At 45.7% G+C, this 17131-nt stretch overlaps 1 protein-coding gene across 4 annotated transcripts in view; it reads left to right on the top strand.

The window, feature by feature from the left end:
* Nucleotides 1-17131, top strand: part of HELZ (helicase with zinc finger) — a 1775655-nt gene that overhangs the window by 1707728 nt on the left and 50796 nt on the right. For all 4 annotated transcript variants that reach the window (XM_078654323.1, XM_078654320.1, XM_078654322.1 and 1 more), the window contains exon 31: nucleotides 8439-8694. In XM_078654323.1, the coding sequence (XP_078510449.1) occupies nucleotides 8439-8694 (256 nt within the window). The remainder of the gene's footprint in view (nucleotides 1-8438; nucleotides 8695-17131) is intronic.

The raw sequence follows: 17131 nt of genomic DNA, 5'->3' as shown, positions 1-17131 counted from the left end.
ATACAAGCATGTGAATCTATGAAAGATTCAATACTGGAGAAAAAACTAGTTACTTACCTGTACACTAGGGTTCTCCAGTATTATCTTTAATAGATTCACATGCGACCCTCCCACCTCCCCGTTACTCAGGTAGACCTCTTATCTCTGGATATTTCCTTGGCTCTCACTCGGGGCTGGAAATCTGAGGTATGATTGCTCTGCTGGGGAGTGTGATGTCAGGGCTGGCAGCTGATTGGCTGAGTTTTGGTCCAAATAATGAGGAGGTTTGGCAACTAGATTTTATGGTCCCCTATGGGACTTTCTATGCAGTGTTTTACTCTATGATACTGCTATAGTCATTCTGTTACCGTGTGACTCCCAACATGACGACGGGGAAGATACAAGCATGTGAATCTATGAAAGATAATACTGGAGAACCATAGTGTACAGGTAAGTAAATAGTTTTTTCCTCCGGAAGGAGAAGTTCAAGATGCTGACTCTGGCTCAGGACCTGGCTGCGCAGGACCCTGCAGACTGGATCGTAGCATTGGACTCGCAGGATTCTTATTTTCACATCCCCGTCCTGCCGGTCAACCGATGCTACCTGCGGTTCACGGTAGACCAGGAGCATTTTCAGTTTGCCGTGCTCTCCTTCTGCCTTACCAGTGCCCCTCGGGTGTTCACGAAGGTGATGGCGGTGGTCGCTGCTCATCTGCGCAGGTCGGGGGTGTCAGTCTTCCCCTACCTCGATGACTGGCTGTTGAAGGCGGGCTCACCCCAGGCAGTCGCCACCCACCTCCAGACTACAGCTGACCTCTTGCATTTGCTGGGGTTCTCCATCAATGTGCCGAAGTCGCACCTAAGTCCCTCTCAGAAGCTCCCCTTCATCGGAGCGGTTCTGGGTCCAACGCTGTTTCGGGTTTATCCTCCTGAGCAGCGGGTCCGGGATATTCAGGCTATGATTTTGCTCTTTCAGCCTCTCTCCCGGGTTTCTGTCAGGCTGCTCCTCCGGCTTCTGGGCCTGATGGCCTCCTGCATCCTGCTGGTGACACATGCCAGATGGCATATACAGGCTCTGCATTGGTACCTAAAGTTCCAGTGGGCACAGCATCAGGGCAACCTGTCTGATCACGTCCAGATCTCGGAGGGCGCTGCACGACAGTTGCAGTGGTGGCTTACGAATCGCGATTGGGTTAGTGGCAGATCCCTCTCCCTTCCCCAACCGGAGCACACAATGGTGACGGCTGCGTCCCTCCTGGGATTGGGAGGCCGAATGGGAGAGGCGGAGATCAGAGGACTCTGGTCTCTGGCGGAGTCCCGGGTCTATATCAACCTTCTGGAGCTGCGGGCGATCCAGCTTGCACTAAAGGCATTCCTTCCCTCTGTCCGGGGAAGTGTAGTGCAGGTGTTCATGGACAACACCACCGCCATGTGGTATTGCAACAAACAGGGTGGGTTTGGGTCGTGGACCCTTTGTCAGGAGGTTCTGCGCCTCTGGACATGGCTGGAACATCAAGGCATTACCTTGGTGGTTTAACACCTGGCAGGTTCTCTGAACGCCAAGGCGGATGAACTCAGCCACCGGTGCATGGTGGATCACCAATGGTGTCTGACCTCTGACGTGGCGCAAGGTCTCTTTCTGCAGTGGGGAGAGCCTTGGTTAGATTTATTCGCCACCGAAGAGAACGCGCAATGTCATCAGTTCTGCACGTGGGAATTTCCAAGGCGGCACTCGCTCGGAGACGCTTTTCGTCGCTAGTGGAGTTGCGGTCTGTTGTATGCCTTTCCGCCAATACCACTTCTGCCCATAGTGCTGAAGAAGGCGATACCGGGCCAAGTCATTCTTGTAGCTCCTGGGCTCGAAGAGTATGGCATCCCAAGCTACTGAGTATGAGCATCGATCCCCCGATCCGTCTGCCTCTTCTGGAGGATCTTCTGTCGCAGCAGCAGCGGACGGTCCTCCACCCGAACCTGTCCAGCCTCCACCTCCATGCGTGGAGATTGAGCTGCGACAGTTGATGCCTTTCGATCTTCCTCCCGAAGTCTGTGATGTCATTCTGGCAGCCAGGCGTCCCTCCACCAAAACTGTATATTCCTGGAGGTGGAACAGATTTGTGGCATGGTGCGCAGCAAATGCTGTGAATCCCCTTTCTGCCCCTCTTTCTGAGGTTCTTCTGTTCCTTTTCTCTTTGGCCCAGCAGGGCTTTGCTCTGGGCACTATCAAAAGTTATCTTTCGGCCATCTCTGGCTTACTACGGCTTCCAGATCAGCCTTCTCTTTTTAAGTCCCAGGTTGTTAACAATTTTCTTGAGGGTAGTACGCATACGTTTCCACCCGTACCCTTCCTAGTGCCTCAGTGGGACTTAAATCTTGTCTTGACTTTTCTGATGTGCGTTCCCTTTGAGCCCCTTTATAACAGTCCCATACGTCTTCTCACTCTAAAGACGGCCTACCTGGTTGCTATCACCTCTGCAAGACGAGTGAGTGAGCTCCAGGCCCTTTCTTCCAAACCTCCTTTCCTTTCTGTTCATCCGGACAAGGTGGTTGTAAGGACCCATCCTTCTTTTCTGCCAAAAGTTGTCTCGCTCTTCCACATTGGGCAGACCATCGCTTTGCTCGCCATCTTTGCGCCTCCGCATCCTTCAAGGGAAGAGGAGAGGCTCCACCGTCTGGACTCAAAACGTGCGCTTGCATTCTATCTGCAGCGTACACAGCAGTTCTGGGTGGATGATCAGATTTTTGTTGGTTACGTGGGTGTCAAAAAAGGTCAGGCTGTGCACAAACGGACCATCTCCTGGTGGGTCGTTCTGTGCATCAAAGCTTGTTACTCATTGGCCAAGAAGAAGCCTCCTGTGGGGCTGTGTGCCCATTCGACCAGGGCGACTGCAGCCACTACTGTCTTGGGACGCGGTGTTCCCTTGCCGGACATTTGTCAGGCAGCTACGTGGGCCTCGCTGCACACGTTTACCAAACACTACTGCGTTGACAGTCCGGTCTGGAGAGACGGCTTCTTTGGCCGTTCTGTGATCCGTGACTTTTTGGTGTAATCTTATTCGCAGATTCACCATCGGGGTTGGTATTGCTGGGGTATCTATTCTAAGGTAAGGAATGTATGACTAAAGTGTCTCTTTCAGATGCACAAGTTACTACTTGTGTAACGATATATCTGTAAGAGACATTAGTTGGTGATAAGATTCCTTACTGCCCCACCCATTCTCCCCGTTCTGCGAACTAATTACTAGGATGCTTGATTCTGGTCCAGGGAAGGCATGGCTTGGCAGTTCGGGCTGTACTTTTCCCATGAGGCACAGGGTCAAGACTGATTTGCATATGGCCATGTCTGAACTGGGGTGGCGTGGCAAGCAAAATAACGATGGATTAAACCCAGATCTGTGACTGGGGGTGAATGTGTTGCCAATGTGCAACATTCCATCCATCACCTTGTGTGTTTTGCTGTTCGCCCTAAGTGGGAAGGGTTTGCCCAGACGTGGGTCCCGTGCTCACTGCGCCACTGGAGTCAAGCTATCCTGGTTGATGACGGCTGATAGCCAGAAACCGGTCCTAGGATGCTTGATTCCGGTCCAGGGAAGACATGGCTTGGCAGTTCTGTCTGGACTGTTTCCATGAGGCACAGGGTCAAGACTGATTTTCATATGGTCATGTCTGAACTGGGGTGGCGTGGTGAGCAAAATAACGATGGATTAAACCCAGATCTGTGACTGGGGTTGAATGTTTTGCCAATGTGCAACATTCCGTCCATCACCTTGTGTGTTTTGCTGTACGCCCTATGTGTGAAGGGTATGCCCAGACGTGGGTCCCGTGCGCACTATGCCATTGGAGTCAAGCTATCCTGGTTGATGACGGCTGATAGCCAGAAACCAGTCCTAGGATGCTTGATTCTGGTCCAGGGAAAACATGGCTTGACAGTTCGGGCTGGACTGTTCCCAAGAGGCACAGGGTCAAGACTGATTTGCATATGGCCATGTCGGAACTGGGGCGGCGTGGTGAGCAAAATAACGATGGATTAAACCCAGATCTGTGACTGGGGTGAATGTTTTGCCAATGTGCAACATTCCGTCCATCACCCTGTGTGTTTTGCTGTTCGCCCTACTAGGGTGAAGGTCACCCCCTTTTAGGGCCCTAGTTTTATGCACCAATGGTCAGTATTTTGCATAGCTCTGTGTTTCAGCATGGAAAGTCGTGTACAGAACTGACTTCAGCGCGCACGGGTGGTGCCTAAATAGTCTCTGTGACGTCATCCCGGCGCTTACGACGCCAGTGACGGACGCGGAGCTGCACAACGCCACCTACCGACACGCAGGGGTAAGCAAAAACTTATCGAATCCAGTCTGACGCCTGGGGAATATTCTAAGGTAAGGAATCTATCACTAACTAATGTCTCTTACAGATATATCGTTACACAAGTAGTAACTTTTGCATCTGTAAGAGACATTAGTTAGTGATAGATTCATTACCGCCCCACCCATCCTCGCCGTTCTGCGAACTAATTTCTAGGGTTACGGTCATCCCTTTCAGGGCCCTAGTTTCATGGCACCAGTGGTCAGTTTCTTGCATGGCTCTGTGTTCATGGCGCAGAAAGTCGTGTACAGAAGTGACAGCGCGCATGGCTGGCGACTAAGTAGTCTCCGTGATGTCATCTCGGCGCTTACGACGCCAGTGACGGACGCAGAGACGCACAACGCCACCTACTGACGCGCAGAGGTACTGCTGGTGAAAACTTTTCGGATCCAGTCTGACGCCTGGGGATATTCTATAATAAGGAATCTATCACTAACTAATGTCTCTTACAGATATATCGCTACACAAGTAGTAACTTTTGCATCATCATCATTGTTAACCTACTACTTGTGCTTCACATACCATCCCAAGTTTCTGAATGAAAGTTTCCTACAGAAATATCTCTTTTAAACACATCTACGTAAAACAGCAATGCCATATTTACTCTCTCACTCTGCGCCATGCTCTGGAATGAGCACCTATGAAAGATTGCCCTTCTGCATCCTAGCCTCCAGCCTCACTCAGAATCCCCAACTTTTAGCAAAACAGAACCCATCACCAGGTTACTAACTTCACCCTTAAACTTAAAAATGCCAGCACCCTGATGGTATACCACCGAACCGATGAGCTCAGGCTGCCTCCCAACCCCCTTTCTCAGCAAGCCTAAATCCAAATCAGTGGTGTAGTACACATGAATTATAACCAGTAATGACATTTTCCTATCCTTTCAAGTCTAAATTTTGAAGGGAGGACGGCTTGTTGTTTAGATGATGGAGCAAAATTGTACAAAATTGCTTCATTATTTGAGAAGGATCAGAGCCCCACACCAGTAATAATCACAGTCCTTGTTAGGGCAAACCACAAAAGTCACTAAATAAAGCTGTGCGTAACCCTCTGGTAGCTTGGCACAAAAGCAGTCGTTCTTAACTTACAGCCAATGTCTAAGGTATTTATGCAGCTTCTAGACTGTAAGAAAGTGAAAATACAACACAAGAAAAATACCAAACCAATTTAGGAAAATAGAGGAAATTTCGATAAATAAAATTACTCCACAACAACAAACCTCCAATAAGTAGAACCGGATATATGGATTTTTAAAATTTTCTGTAGCAATAGTGCCAAAAGTGGCAATCGCAGTTGCGTGATCGCGGTGGACCGGGTCAGAGTCTAGAGTTAAGGCCGACCAAAATAGGGCACAGGTCATATACAGGTACCAGGTTCATTCCAGTGGAAAGTTTACCTTCTAGCATAGTCTAGCTTTCAGACGAGGAACTCTCGTCGGCGAGGTAGCCTGCACTCGGGCTCCAAGCTGGTTCCATAGAGCTCTTTTACGTCGGTTCGCTGAAGTTCCGGGCCTTGGGCGAAACTTGGCATTGGCGAGGAACTGCAGTGCGGTTGCTGTCAGCTGGTCAACAATCGAAAGGTTGTGTTGGTGGGAAATGTGGGGCCGTTATTGTTGACACAAAGATCTCTGGACAGCAAAGTCCAGGTTCTGTATCCAGGAAAGCGTCACCTGCAGTTGGATGGTTTTCCCGAGTTGGCCTCTGTGAAGTCTGCTTGCAGTTGCAAGATGCCGGGGGACAGTTCTTTGTGACATGAAAATCCAAAAGAGTGTTTTTTTTTTAAATCTGAAGTCCAGTTCTTGTAGTTTTAAGGTTGGATTAGTACACTGTAACACAATCCCAGGATACCCAACCTAAATTAATAATTGCACATTCTATGAGGGACATTGCCTTCACTCCTCCTTTTCTGAGGGAGATTCCATTACAGGAGATGTACAGGCCAGCAACTGTTCTACTCTCCATATCTTTGCAAACCTTTATGGCCTAGTTTGGGGATCAATTCATTTATGGGTATTGTGGCTTATATTTACTTATCTGAGGCACCTCCATCTAGCTTTGTTGGCTATTATTGTTAGTGTGCCCTGTCAAAGAATAAACATTTGTTTCAGAGAGGTGTTCCCTTTGCATAATCTTTATCAACTACCTTCCTTCCCTTCTCAGTATCTTCTGACACCTACTGGGCTGCAAAATTCTCTGAAGTTTCAGAAGCTGAGAGGTTTGGGTAGGCCAGCACCAGAAATGTGCTAAGTGTCATCACTTTTGGTTGACTTTGTGCATGCAAAAGTTATATGTAGAATGTAAATGGTGCCAACTAAATCTCTGACACAATTTTTTTTTCTACAGTACCCCTGCCAGCTGTTGTAATATTTACAAGATAACGTACATTTAGAGAGAACACATTATCTTTGGATATTAACATTTGTGTAATTAAATTCATTGTTGGTACTTGAAAAAGCTTGTTACTCATTGCACTCTCATTAGGCATGAATTTTGGCTGCACAGATGGGAGTACCTGAAAGCAGAAAATAGGGAAAGAATAATCAGACCTCGAAAAAACCACTCGCCTCCTTGGAATTACATGAAATTTAAGCAGGTCGAGCTATTTTTAGCACTTACGCAACCCTGCTGGCAAGTAAACTTGAGCTGGAAGAAACAGGTGTTCTTTTTGTTCAGAAAGTGTATGAGCAATTAAACGCCTTTATATCTTGTTTTATCTTGTCACATTTGCCAACTGATCAAAGACAGAGGTCAAATGTCATTTTGTCTTTTTACTAATTGTTGCTCATGTGTTCCTGGAAAATGGGGTTTACTTTTCTTTCTCTTTTTACAGCTACTGCTTTTTGTCGAATAAGCTATTTGACAATACTTGTGAAACAAAATGCAGTAGAATGCCCGTTTTGTTTCTCTGAAACATTTGAACAGCTTGTAAATTAATACTACAAGTAGGTCAGAAATTATGAAAGAACTTTTTTGTAATTCAGAAGTGTGATGCAAACAAAGATTTAAATTGGATTAAAACAAATCAGGACACTTTACTTGGTGAACAGCAAATGACAAATATTAGCAGAAACTTAATTTCAAAGCTTTGTAGTCTATATAGTTTTAAAACCACATGTCAGTGACAACATTCTGTGGTCATTTCAATGTAAAGTCTGCTGATTGCAAATAACAGTGGGCTGCTACTTTATGCTTTTGTTATGTATTTATGAAAACATGATGTGAGAGACATTCATGGCCATGCCCTGATGACAATGCATTTAATGAATTAAGAGGCAAGTCTGCAGTCAAGTGCATCTTATATGTGGCTAGATTTGCGTTCTGTGTGGAGCTAATGTTTAGTCTATTAAATCAAACAAAAGCGTTTCCTGTACAGCAGATGTGCTGAACGTGCATATTTGAAGGTGCTCTCTTATGTGATAAATGAATTAAAATACTTGCCCAGGATCCCATAATTTGAAACCAGTTTATAGGTCAAGAGCATTATAATTAGGGCTCCCATATTTATGGTATTTTTTTTTTTAGCATTTCCGTCTATATTTATCCATATTTATTTTTTGCCCACTTTATCTGTTTTTATCCATATTTATTTTGTGTTTTGCGGATAAATGAATTTGTAAAACTCTACATTTCCATATTTTTTTAACCGATAGACATGCGCTTATACTTTGATGTCTGTCTGTTTTAGCTATTTAAGCTGCCAAATATTATATAACAAAACATCCACTGGTAAATATTAGCATTATACCTTAAATGTATGTTGACACATGGCATTATTTATTGAAATTGCATCCTGTTTTTTTTTTATTTCCCATGCTGTCTATCTGCTCAGCTGTTGAGTGATAATTCAAGAAAAACAACACAGTCACTTAAAAGAAGCCAATTTTTCCATATTTATCCACTTTTAAAAATAAATGCGGACAGAAAGCACATTTTCTGTCTGTATTTATCTGTAAAAACGGAAAACCGAGAGCCTTAATTATAATTAGGTCGAGTAGACTATTTAAGTCACTCGACCTGCAGGTCTAGTAAAAATTTTGGGATTTTTCAAGCTCTGATAATGAATCTATATTCTCTCAACTTTTTCCATTTCCTTTGCAGTATGAACCAAGAGGACCAGGCAGGCCACCATTGTACCAAAGAAGAATTTCATCTAGCTCGGTCCAGGCTTGTCACGAAGATCTAGGCACTCCACAAGAAAATCTTAATCAATGTAAAGAACTTCAGGACCACAGTAACCAACCTCCGTTCAACTATTCACCACCTGAGTTATGGGTGAATGCCACCTCATCTGTCCCGTACCAGAACATTCCATGCAATGGTTCCAGCAGAGCAGTGCCACATAGGGAAATGTTAGGTAATGCATTACTCAGCATATACCCTACATAGGCTATTGTTGTTTTCATCTTGAATGATTTTGTAATTTTTTTTTGTTACCTTTGTTGTGCATGTGGACTGTGGGTGAAAGGCTTCTACTTAAAATGGTTAATTGTTGCAAGATTCGATGAATGTTCCTATTGTTTTAAAAATATGTACAAATTGGGCAGTTGCTTAAAAGGATACTTCCCTTACAGTAAAGTATCTAGAAATGTTTAATTATGAGCTACGGATCACTATAAACAGTAAAAACGTTGTGAATCTGTTGGTTGAAAGTAAAAAAAAAAGTGCAACCTTTCACTTTGCAAATGGTTGGTAAATATGTTCAAAATTAAAACATTGGTGACAGGAACCAAATATTTTAGTGTATTTTCCAAAATGTATGTATGTTTGCTCTTAGTCAAATCATACAAAACATGTGGCTTGTAAATCTCTTCCTTTTTGTAAGCCTTGCTTGCTCACTAGATTCAAGCTGTTGCAATAGATATGTGGACATATGTTGTTAAGAAAGTTCAGCTGCCTGGATATGATTACCCTCGTTCTTGATATGGAAGAGAATCCCACTCGGCTTCTTGCATCTAATGAGACTTCTAGTTGCAGATTCCTTACTTTGAACTATTACTCAGGCATCAGACTGGATCTGAAATCTTTTCGAGCAGTATTTCTCCACACCAGTAGGTGGTGTCTTTCGGCTCAGTGTTGTCCGCTTCAGAAGTGACCTGCACTTTGCCTATATAGGCCAGCACGCTGACATCAGTTCTTTTACTTTTTGTGCCATTCAGTGCAGATCAGAAGAGAGCTACCTCCAGTCAGTTTTTGACTGACATTTTTCAATATTTTGTCAAGCCCTGTTTCGAGACTTTGTCTCCCAGTGTTGTAGAATGTCCCCTCCAACAAAAGGTCAGATTTAAGCCCCGTCTATGGCAGACCCCTCCTCAAGTGTGCATTTGGTGTCACCACAATACTGACTTGAATTGACTGAGAACACCAGACGGACAGTCACGCCAGCACTCATCAGCAGTCTGGATTACGGCAGCACTCTCTTCACTATATTCTCCAGACAACTCCTTGAGGCAGAAATCAGAGGCCTCTTGTCTCTGGCGGAGTCTGAGCTTCACATCAACCTTCTGGAGGTTCGGGCGATTCGTCTTGCACTAAAAGCATTCCTTCCCTCTGTCCAGGGAAGAGTAGTGCAGGTGTTTACGGACAACACCACTGCCATGTGGTACTGCAACAAATAAGGCGTGGTGGGGTCGTGGACCCTATGTCAAGAGGCCCTCCTTCTCTGGACATGGCTAGGTTCAACACCTGGCAGGTTCATTGAATGCCAGGGCGAACAAACTCAGCCGCAGGTGCATGATGAATCACGAATGGCGTCTTCACTCGTAGGTGTTGCACCGTCTCTTTCAATAGTGGGGATAGCCTTGCTTAGATCTATTCACCACCGAAGAGAACGTGCAATGTCAGCAATTCTGCTTGTTGGAATTTCCAAGGCGGCATTCGCTAGGCAGCGCTTTAGGTCGAGAGTGGAGTTGCAGTCTTATATACGCCTTTCTGCCTATACCACTTCTGCCCAGAGTGTTGGAGAAGAACAAGTGCGATTGGGCCCAAGTCATTCCTGTGGCTCCGGATTGGGCATGAAGAGTCTGGTATCCCGAGCTGCTCAAGATGGCCATCGATCCCCCGATTCGAATGCCTCTTCGGGAGGATCTTCTGTCGCAGCAGCAGGGGATGGTCCTCCGCCTGAACCTGTCCAGCCTCCACCTCCTTGTGTGGAGATTGGGCAGCAGCAGTTGACGTCATTTGACATGCCTCCTGAAGTCTGTGATATAATCTCGGCAGCCAGGCGTCCCTCCACGATGACGGTATACGCCTGCAGATAGAATACATTTGTGGCATGGTCCACAGCAAAAGCTGTGGATCCCCTTTCTGCCCATCTTTCTGAAGTGCTCTTGCTCCTCCTATCTTTGGCCCAGCAGGGCTCTACTCTAAGCACTCTTAAGGGCTACCTCTCGGCCATTTCAGCCTTCCTCAGGCTCCCTGATCTGCCTTCTCTTTTCAAGTCCCCTGTTGTAAATAGATTTCTTAACGGCATTACTCATCTGTTTCCTTCTGTTCCCTTTCTTAATGCCCCGGTGGGACTTGAACTTTGTTCTAACATATCTTATGTGCTCTCCCTTTGAGCAACTGCATAACTGTCCTCTCAGACTTCTTAATTTAAAGACTGCCTTTCTGGTGGCCATCACCTCTGCGACGCAGGGTGAGTGAGCTGCAAGCTCTGTCTTCCAAGCCTCCTTTTCTGGCTGTTCATCTGGACAAGGTCGTCCTCAGAACTTGACTTTTACTTCTCCCAAAGGTGTTCACCTTTCATATTGGCCAAACCATCACTTTGCCCACCTTCTTTTCTGCCTCCGCATCCTTCTAAGGAGGAAGAGAGGCTCCTACATTTTCCGGATCCAAAAAGTGCGCTCTCCTTCTACTTGGATCACACCAAACAATTCCGGTTGGACGTCCAGCTCTTTGTTGGTTACGCGGGCGCTAAGAAAGGTCGGGCCATGCACAAACGGACTATCTCCAGGTGGGTCGTTCTCTGCATCAAGGCCTGCTATTCTTTGGCAAAGAAGGAGCCTCCAGTTGGGCTGCGTGCCGATTCCACCAGGACGGCAGCTACTACTGCTTTGGGATGGGGAGTCCCCCTAATTGACATCTGTCAGGCAGCTACGTGGGCCTCCCTGCACACTTTCACCAAGCACTACTGCCTGAACAGCCAAGTCCGGAGAGACTCTTTCTTTGGGCATTCTGTTCTCCAGGAATTTCTGGTGTGAACTTAGTTCGCAGACCCACCTCCGGGGTTGGTATTTATGGGGTATCTATTCTAAGGTAAGGAATCTATAACTAACTGTTTCTTTCAGATGAACAAGTTACTTATCTTTGGTAATGGTATATGTGAAAGAAACATAGGTTAATTATAGATTCCTTACCGTCCCATCCATCCTCCCCGTTGTGGGAATTGACTTCTAGGGTTAAGGACATCGTTTCAGGGCCCTAGTTGGGTGCACCAGTTGCCAGTATCTTGCATGGCTCTGCGCTTCTGGCGTGGAAAGTCGTGTACAGAACTGACATCCGCGCACGAGGGCGGTGTTTATGTAGCTACTGCGACATCATCTCGGCGACTACGGCGCCGACGACTGCTGCGGAGTCGACCATCACCACCTTCCGACGCACAGGGGTACTGCTGATGAAAACCTTTCCAGATCCCGTCTGACGCCTGGGGGTAATTCTAAGGTAAGGAATCTATAATTAACCTATGTTTCTTACAGATATATTGTTACCGAAAGTAAGTAAGTTGTTCATTATTACAGCAAGTCACAATCTTGAATACTGTCACCACATATGGCACACCCAGTTTCATACCATAACTACCTTGGTCGTTCAGAATGAAATGACTTTGAAGGCAATCAGAACACTGGCTGAATTAATGAAATAGTGACTTAGATAGTCTGCACACCTCTGCCAGATTTTAGGATTTTTGGGGGTCAACCCAGTGCCTGAAAAACCGTGAGTTCAAATCCCATGCAAAAGTCCATGCCCCGCTACCAAACACCCAGAAGCGTCGGTTCAGCAGCCTTCCTTTGTCTTGCAATATCCCTCTTGGCCACAGTAAGGCAGAGAAATAATAAATGATGCTTATATCTGTTGCCACCTAAACCTTCTGTACTACGCAAAAGGATCAGTTTCGTAGTAAGCAGGATATCCCATGCAAGCATCTCAGCCAAGCAGGCCATAACAGCCCGCCAGAAGCGGTCTAGCACCCTACAGCCCCACACTGTATGTACAAAGCTACCTTCCTCAGCCTCGCACCTCATGCATAGAATAGAGCTAATAAGTCCCATGCGCCACAACCGGTGTCTAGTAAAGTAGGCTCTAGGAAGATATTTGAACTGGATAAATCATAGGCAGGAAACTTTTGCCGCCCCACAAGGGGATTGCGAGGCTTCCAACCAATCATCATCTATATCACTGATATCTCTGTGCCAGTCTGTCCTAAGGGCTTCCAGCGTAGTAAGGCTGTTTGCAACTAGGGTCTGGTATATTTTAGATGTCTTGTGACTACTAAGGTCACCCATTAATAGCTTACCTTCAAGCAGTTTGAAATCTGGAAGGGCTGTAAGAGCCCGAATGTAGGGGAAAAGTGCATGATGCAACTGCAGATATTTATAGAATTGACCATGGGGATTCGAGATTTCAAATTTAAGCTCTTGTAACGACTTGAATATGTGGTCCCGCATAACATCACCCAATGTTGATATACCTATGTGGACCCATTCTTGGAAGTTCCTCAATCCCGTCACCGGCAGAATGAGAGCACCCTGTCACAGCACTGTCTCTCATGTTTGGCTTCCCCACCACCCCATTCTACGAAGGAAACATTGCCACTCCTGTATCACCACTCTAGTTGTGTGTGGGGGGTCTGAACCATGGTGGGGGGGGGACTGGATATGGATAGTTTTGCAGTTAGTACGGGAGACTGGGTAATGAGATCTTAAATATGGAAGTTCAGCCATATAGGGATTAAGGCAATGGGGACCAAGAACCTGACCTTGATCATAACTAGCCCCAGCAATGGGGCTTGAATGCGTTCCCACGAGACAGCCAGGATGTGTGTCAAGTACACTCCGAGGTATTGAAATCCGTCAACTGCTAAAGACAACCCCGTAGCCCAAACAACATCTCTAGGCGAGCCCCACAACAATATTACTTCCCGACATTCATGAAGAGCCCGGAGGTCTTGACAAAGATCTGCGTGATTCTCAAGATCCAGGGTCCCAAGCTTTCCGGGTCTTTGAGAAAGAATAGCACATTGTCCAAATATAATACTATACTGTCCAACACCTCCATAGACCACTCAAAGCTGTGTTCTTCTGCGTCCACCCTTACCCATGCAGCCACTGGCACCAGGGCAAATAACATAGGGGAGAGTCCTGTCTAGTACTGTGCCAGATGGGGAACGGGCAGACATGGATCCAGCCACACCAACCGAGGCAGTCAAGTCTTTATACAATATTCAGACATAGGACAGGAATCTGGGCCATATGTTGAGGCGCTGGAGGAGCGCAAACAGATACGTCCAGCTTACCAAATCAAAGGCCTTATCGATATCCGCCCGGGGAAATACTGCAGGCCACCCCAACCGATATAGATATGGCCATGGCATTGTGGGCTGGTCGTATATTATGACGTGTGACGCAGTGAGGCATGAAGCCTGCCTGGTCTGGATGGACCAGATCTGGTATGTGTGGCATCAGTCTGTTGGCCAAGTCTTTTCAAGGAGTCTGACTTCAATGTTTAATAAAGATACTGGTTGATAAGCAGAATGAACCTCCGGCGGACGTCCCGGTTTAGGAAACACTATGATCTCGGGGTGTCGCCAAACTTGGGGCATATGCATCTCTGTGAGCGTAGTCTGGATTGCGTCCAGCAAGTGGGCTCCGACCTGAGGCATAAAATCTCATAGAAATTTACTGGGGAACCCATTTGGCCCAATGGCCCTCACTGGTCGAAGCCTTGCAAGGGTAGCAGTTCTTCTACTGTTAGTGACGCCTTAAGTAGCACCCTAGCTGCTAAGGAAAGTGACTTTGGAAGTAATAAATCTATGGAGTCATCTGTGGACAGCCGACACCACCTCTTTTTCGGCTTTTAAGGTCTGCAAAACTGCTAGCTACCACATCCGGGCCAGACAATAAAATTCCCCGATTGTCACGCAGGGCGGGGACCTGAGTCACCCCAAGGGACGCCTGGCAGAGTCTATGGAGCATTTTACTGGATTTGTCCCCCCACTGATTTATGCGACTCTGGGAGGCCCATTATGCATTCTTGGCCTGCTCCAAAAGTACCCTCTGGTACTGTTGATGGACCGAGCCCAGTTGCTACCCCACCACCTTCACCACAGCTGCAAAGCTCTAGATCTAACATCTGGGCTTCCATCTGAGATAGCTCGTGAAGCCGTCTCCTGCACAAAAATAAATATCTATGCCTCTGAGAGTGGGTTTCATCGTTTCCCATAATACAATTTTGGATGAGGCGGTCTTGTAGTTAAGGGAGAGATTTTCCACCACTGCGCATTGCATGTGCATTTTATATATCCTGTTTCCCAGGTGCCATGGTGAGAATCTCCATCAAAAGGGGGGATGTTGGGTACCCACATGAAACTATATGTGAAAAAACAATTCGTTTTGGGTATGTATCACACAGACAACTCCGCACCATCAATCATAAATCCAATGCTTAAGAAAAGCAAAAACCCTGAAAAGGTTCAGAGTACCATATGAAATCACCAATGCATTACTTTATTGAAAAAACGTTTTTTTTCCTTTTTATTGACATGTTTAAAAATTATTGCACAAATGTTATTCCCTACATTAAAAAAAACACCAATTGTGAGTTCACAAGTTCAAAGATATACCAACATAAAATTCCAATATTCATAATGCTTATAGAAACAAATCTCAATAAAAATTCATATAAAATCATACATTTAAAACCCCCCAACTTGATAAAAAGCAGAATGATATAGGGGTTAAAGACGGAAAAGGGAGTGAGAGAATTCGTAAAGAGAACACAACGACTATCACTCAGTAGTTCATGTTTGTTGACCAATTGGTTATCAAGATCACCCCTAGCATATATTTTTCATTTCTTTCCACCATGCTATTGTGTCCACACAATGTGGTCTATTCCAGGAGTCGACACGTTTCGGTGGTATAAGCCCTATATGGACTACTTTTTTCAAGACACAAATGAATCATCTCATTCAGTTTCGATAATTGATCTCCGCTGTAATCGTTTCCTATACAAGACATACACATAAAATATTTAGACCCCTATCATAAACAGTATGTTTACAACAGAATAATTCAACAATGACATTATTCACCAATCATAATGTGTTTCATAATCCACCCCGAATTCCATGACACATTTACATATGGTACTATGATGTGCTTTGATATGCCTTAGAAAATGGGGCAATCAAATTTGTCAATGGATTCTTAAAAGTATATAATAAATCTCACATCTCAGCACACTTTGTTCATGCGTATCATATTTGCCCCGTGATATCCTTTGTAAGTAAAGTAAGTAAAGGCTTATAGAGCGCACAAATGCCAAGGCGTCTTGGCACTATGGAGAACAGGGTGGTAGTGAAGTCAGGACGAGCTTGATTACTGTTGGGGAGGCAAGAGGCAGGTTTTAACCTGACGCCTAAACTGTGATCTGGATGATAACAGCCTAATATTGAGTGGAAGTTCATTCCAGAGCTTAGATGCTTTATTGGCAGATCATAACATCCTACGAGGGGTATGCCATCGGAATAGTTTGAGGTAGTCGTAGAACCCACCCACCCACCACCAAAGGGCTTTATGAACCAGGCATAGCACCTTAAACTGAGTTCTATGCTTAACTGGGAGCCGGTGCAGGTCTCTGATTGCGCCCGAGATAGACCTATATTTTGGTATATTTAACAGGGTGGATGCCGCTTCATTCTGTAGGGATTGAAGTTTCATCAGTTGGCATTTGTCAACACTTAAGTACAAGGCGTTACAATAGTCTAGTTGGGAGTGAATAAGAGCCACCACAACCGTTTTTCTCAAATCCTCAGGTAAAAAAGGTAGGATTTTACAAAGCATTTTTAGAAGAAAATAGCAAGCTGATGTCAGCTGATTGATCTGCCCTGAGAAATTGAGCTGAACGTCACATAGAAAGCCAAGGTTTTTTCACTTTGATGGCAGGGACAGGACAGGCCCCAACCACTGCTGACCACCATGCTTGGATCCAGATGGTTGGACCATTTCCAAATTCCATGTTCTCAGTCTTGTCCGTGTTTAGTTTTAAGTAATTCTTATGCATCCTTTTCGTGATGTGGCCAAGACACCTATGAAATCTGTCCGCCACTGAGTCTGCCGTTAATGCAATGGAGATAATAATTTGAATATCGTCCGCATACGATACTAACGAAAAGCCATGGTCCCTGATTAGTTTGGCTACGGGGTCACATAAATATTGAACAGCATTGGAGAGAGTGCTGATCCTTGCGACACTTCCCCTTGGAGATTACATTTGCCTGGTTCTAGGGTGTCCCAGCACACCATCTGTTCTCTAGCAGAGAGGAAGGAGGTGAAAAGGGTGATCGGGGTGCCTCCGGTTCCTACCTCCTCCAGCCGTCGCATAAGTACAGTGTGATTAACCTTATCGAATGTGGCTGATAGGTCAAGTAGGATCAGGATGGCCCTGCCACACTTGTCAATTTGCCATCTTATTTCTTCAGTGGCCGTGATTAGTGCAGATTCCGTCGAGTAGCCTGAACGGAAGCCATGTTGTGTAGGGTCTAGAAGGTTGGAATTGAGGAAGTCCCTAAGCTC

Source organism: Lissotriton helveticus, chromosome 7 (genome assembly GCF_964261635.1).
Source record: "Lissotriton helveticus chromosome 7, aLisHel1.1, whole genome shotgun sequence".
Taxonomy (NCBI): domain Eukaryota; kingdom Metazoa; phylum Chordata; class Amphibia; order Caudata; family Salamandridae; genus Lissotriton; species Lissotriton helveticus.
The sequence above is the reverse complement of the archived record's forward strand: the minus strand, read 5'-3'. Positions and strand labels throughout refer to the sequence as shown.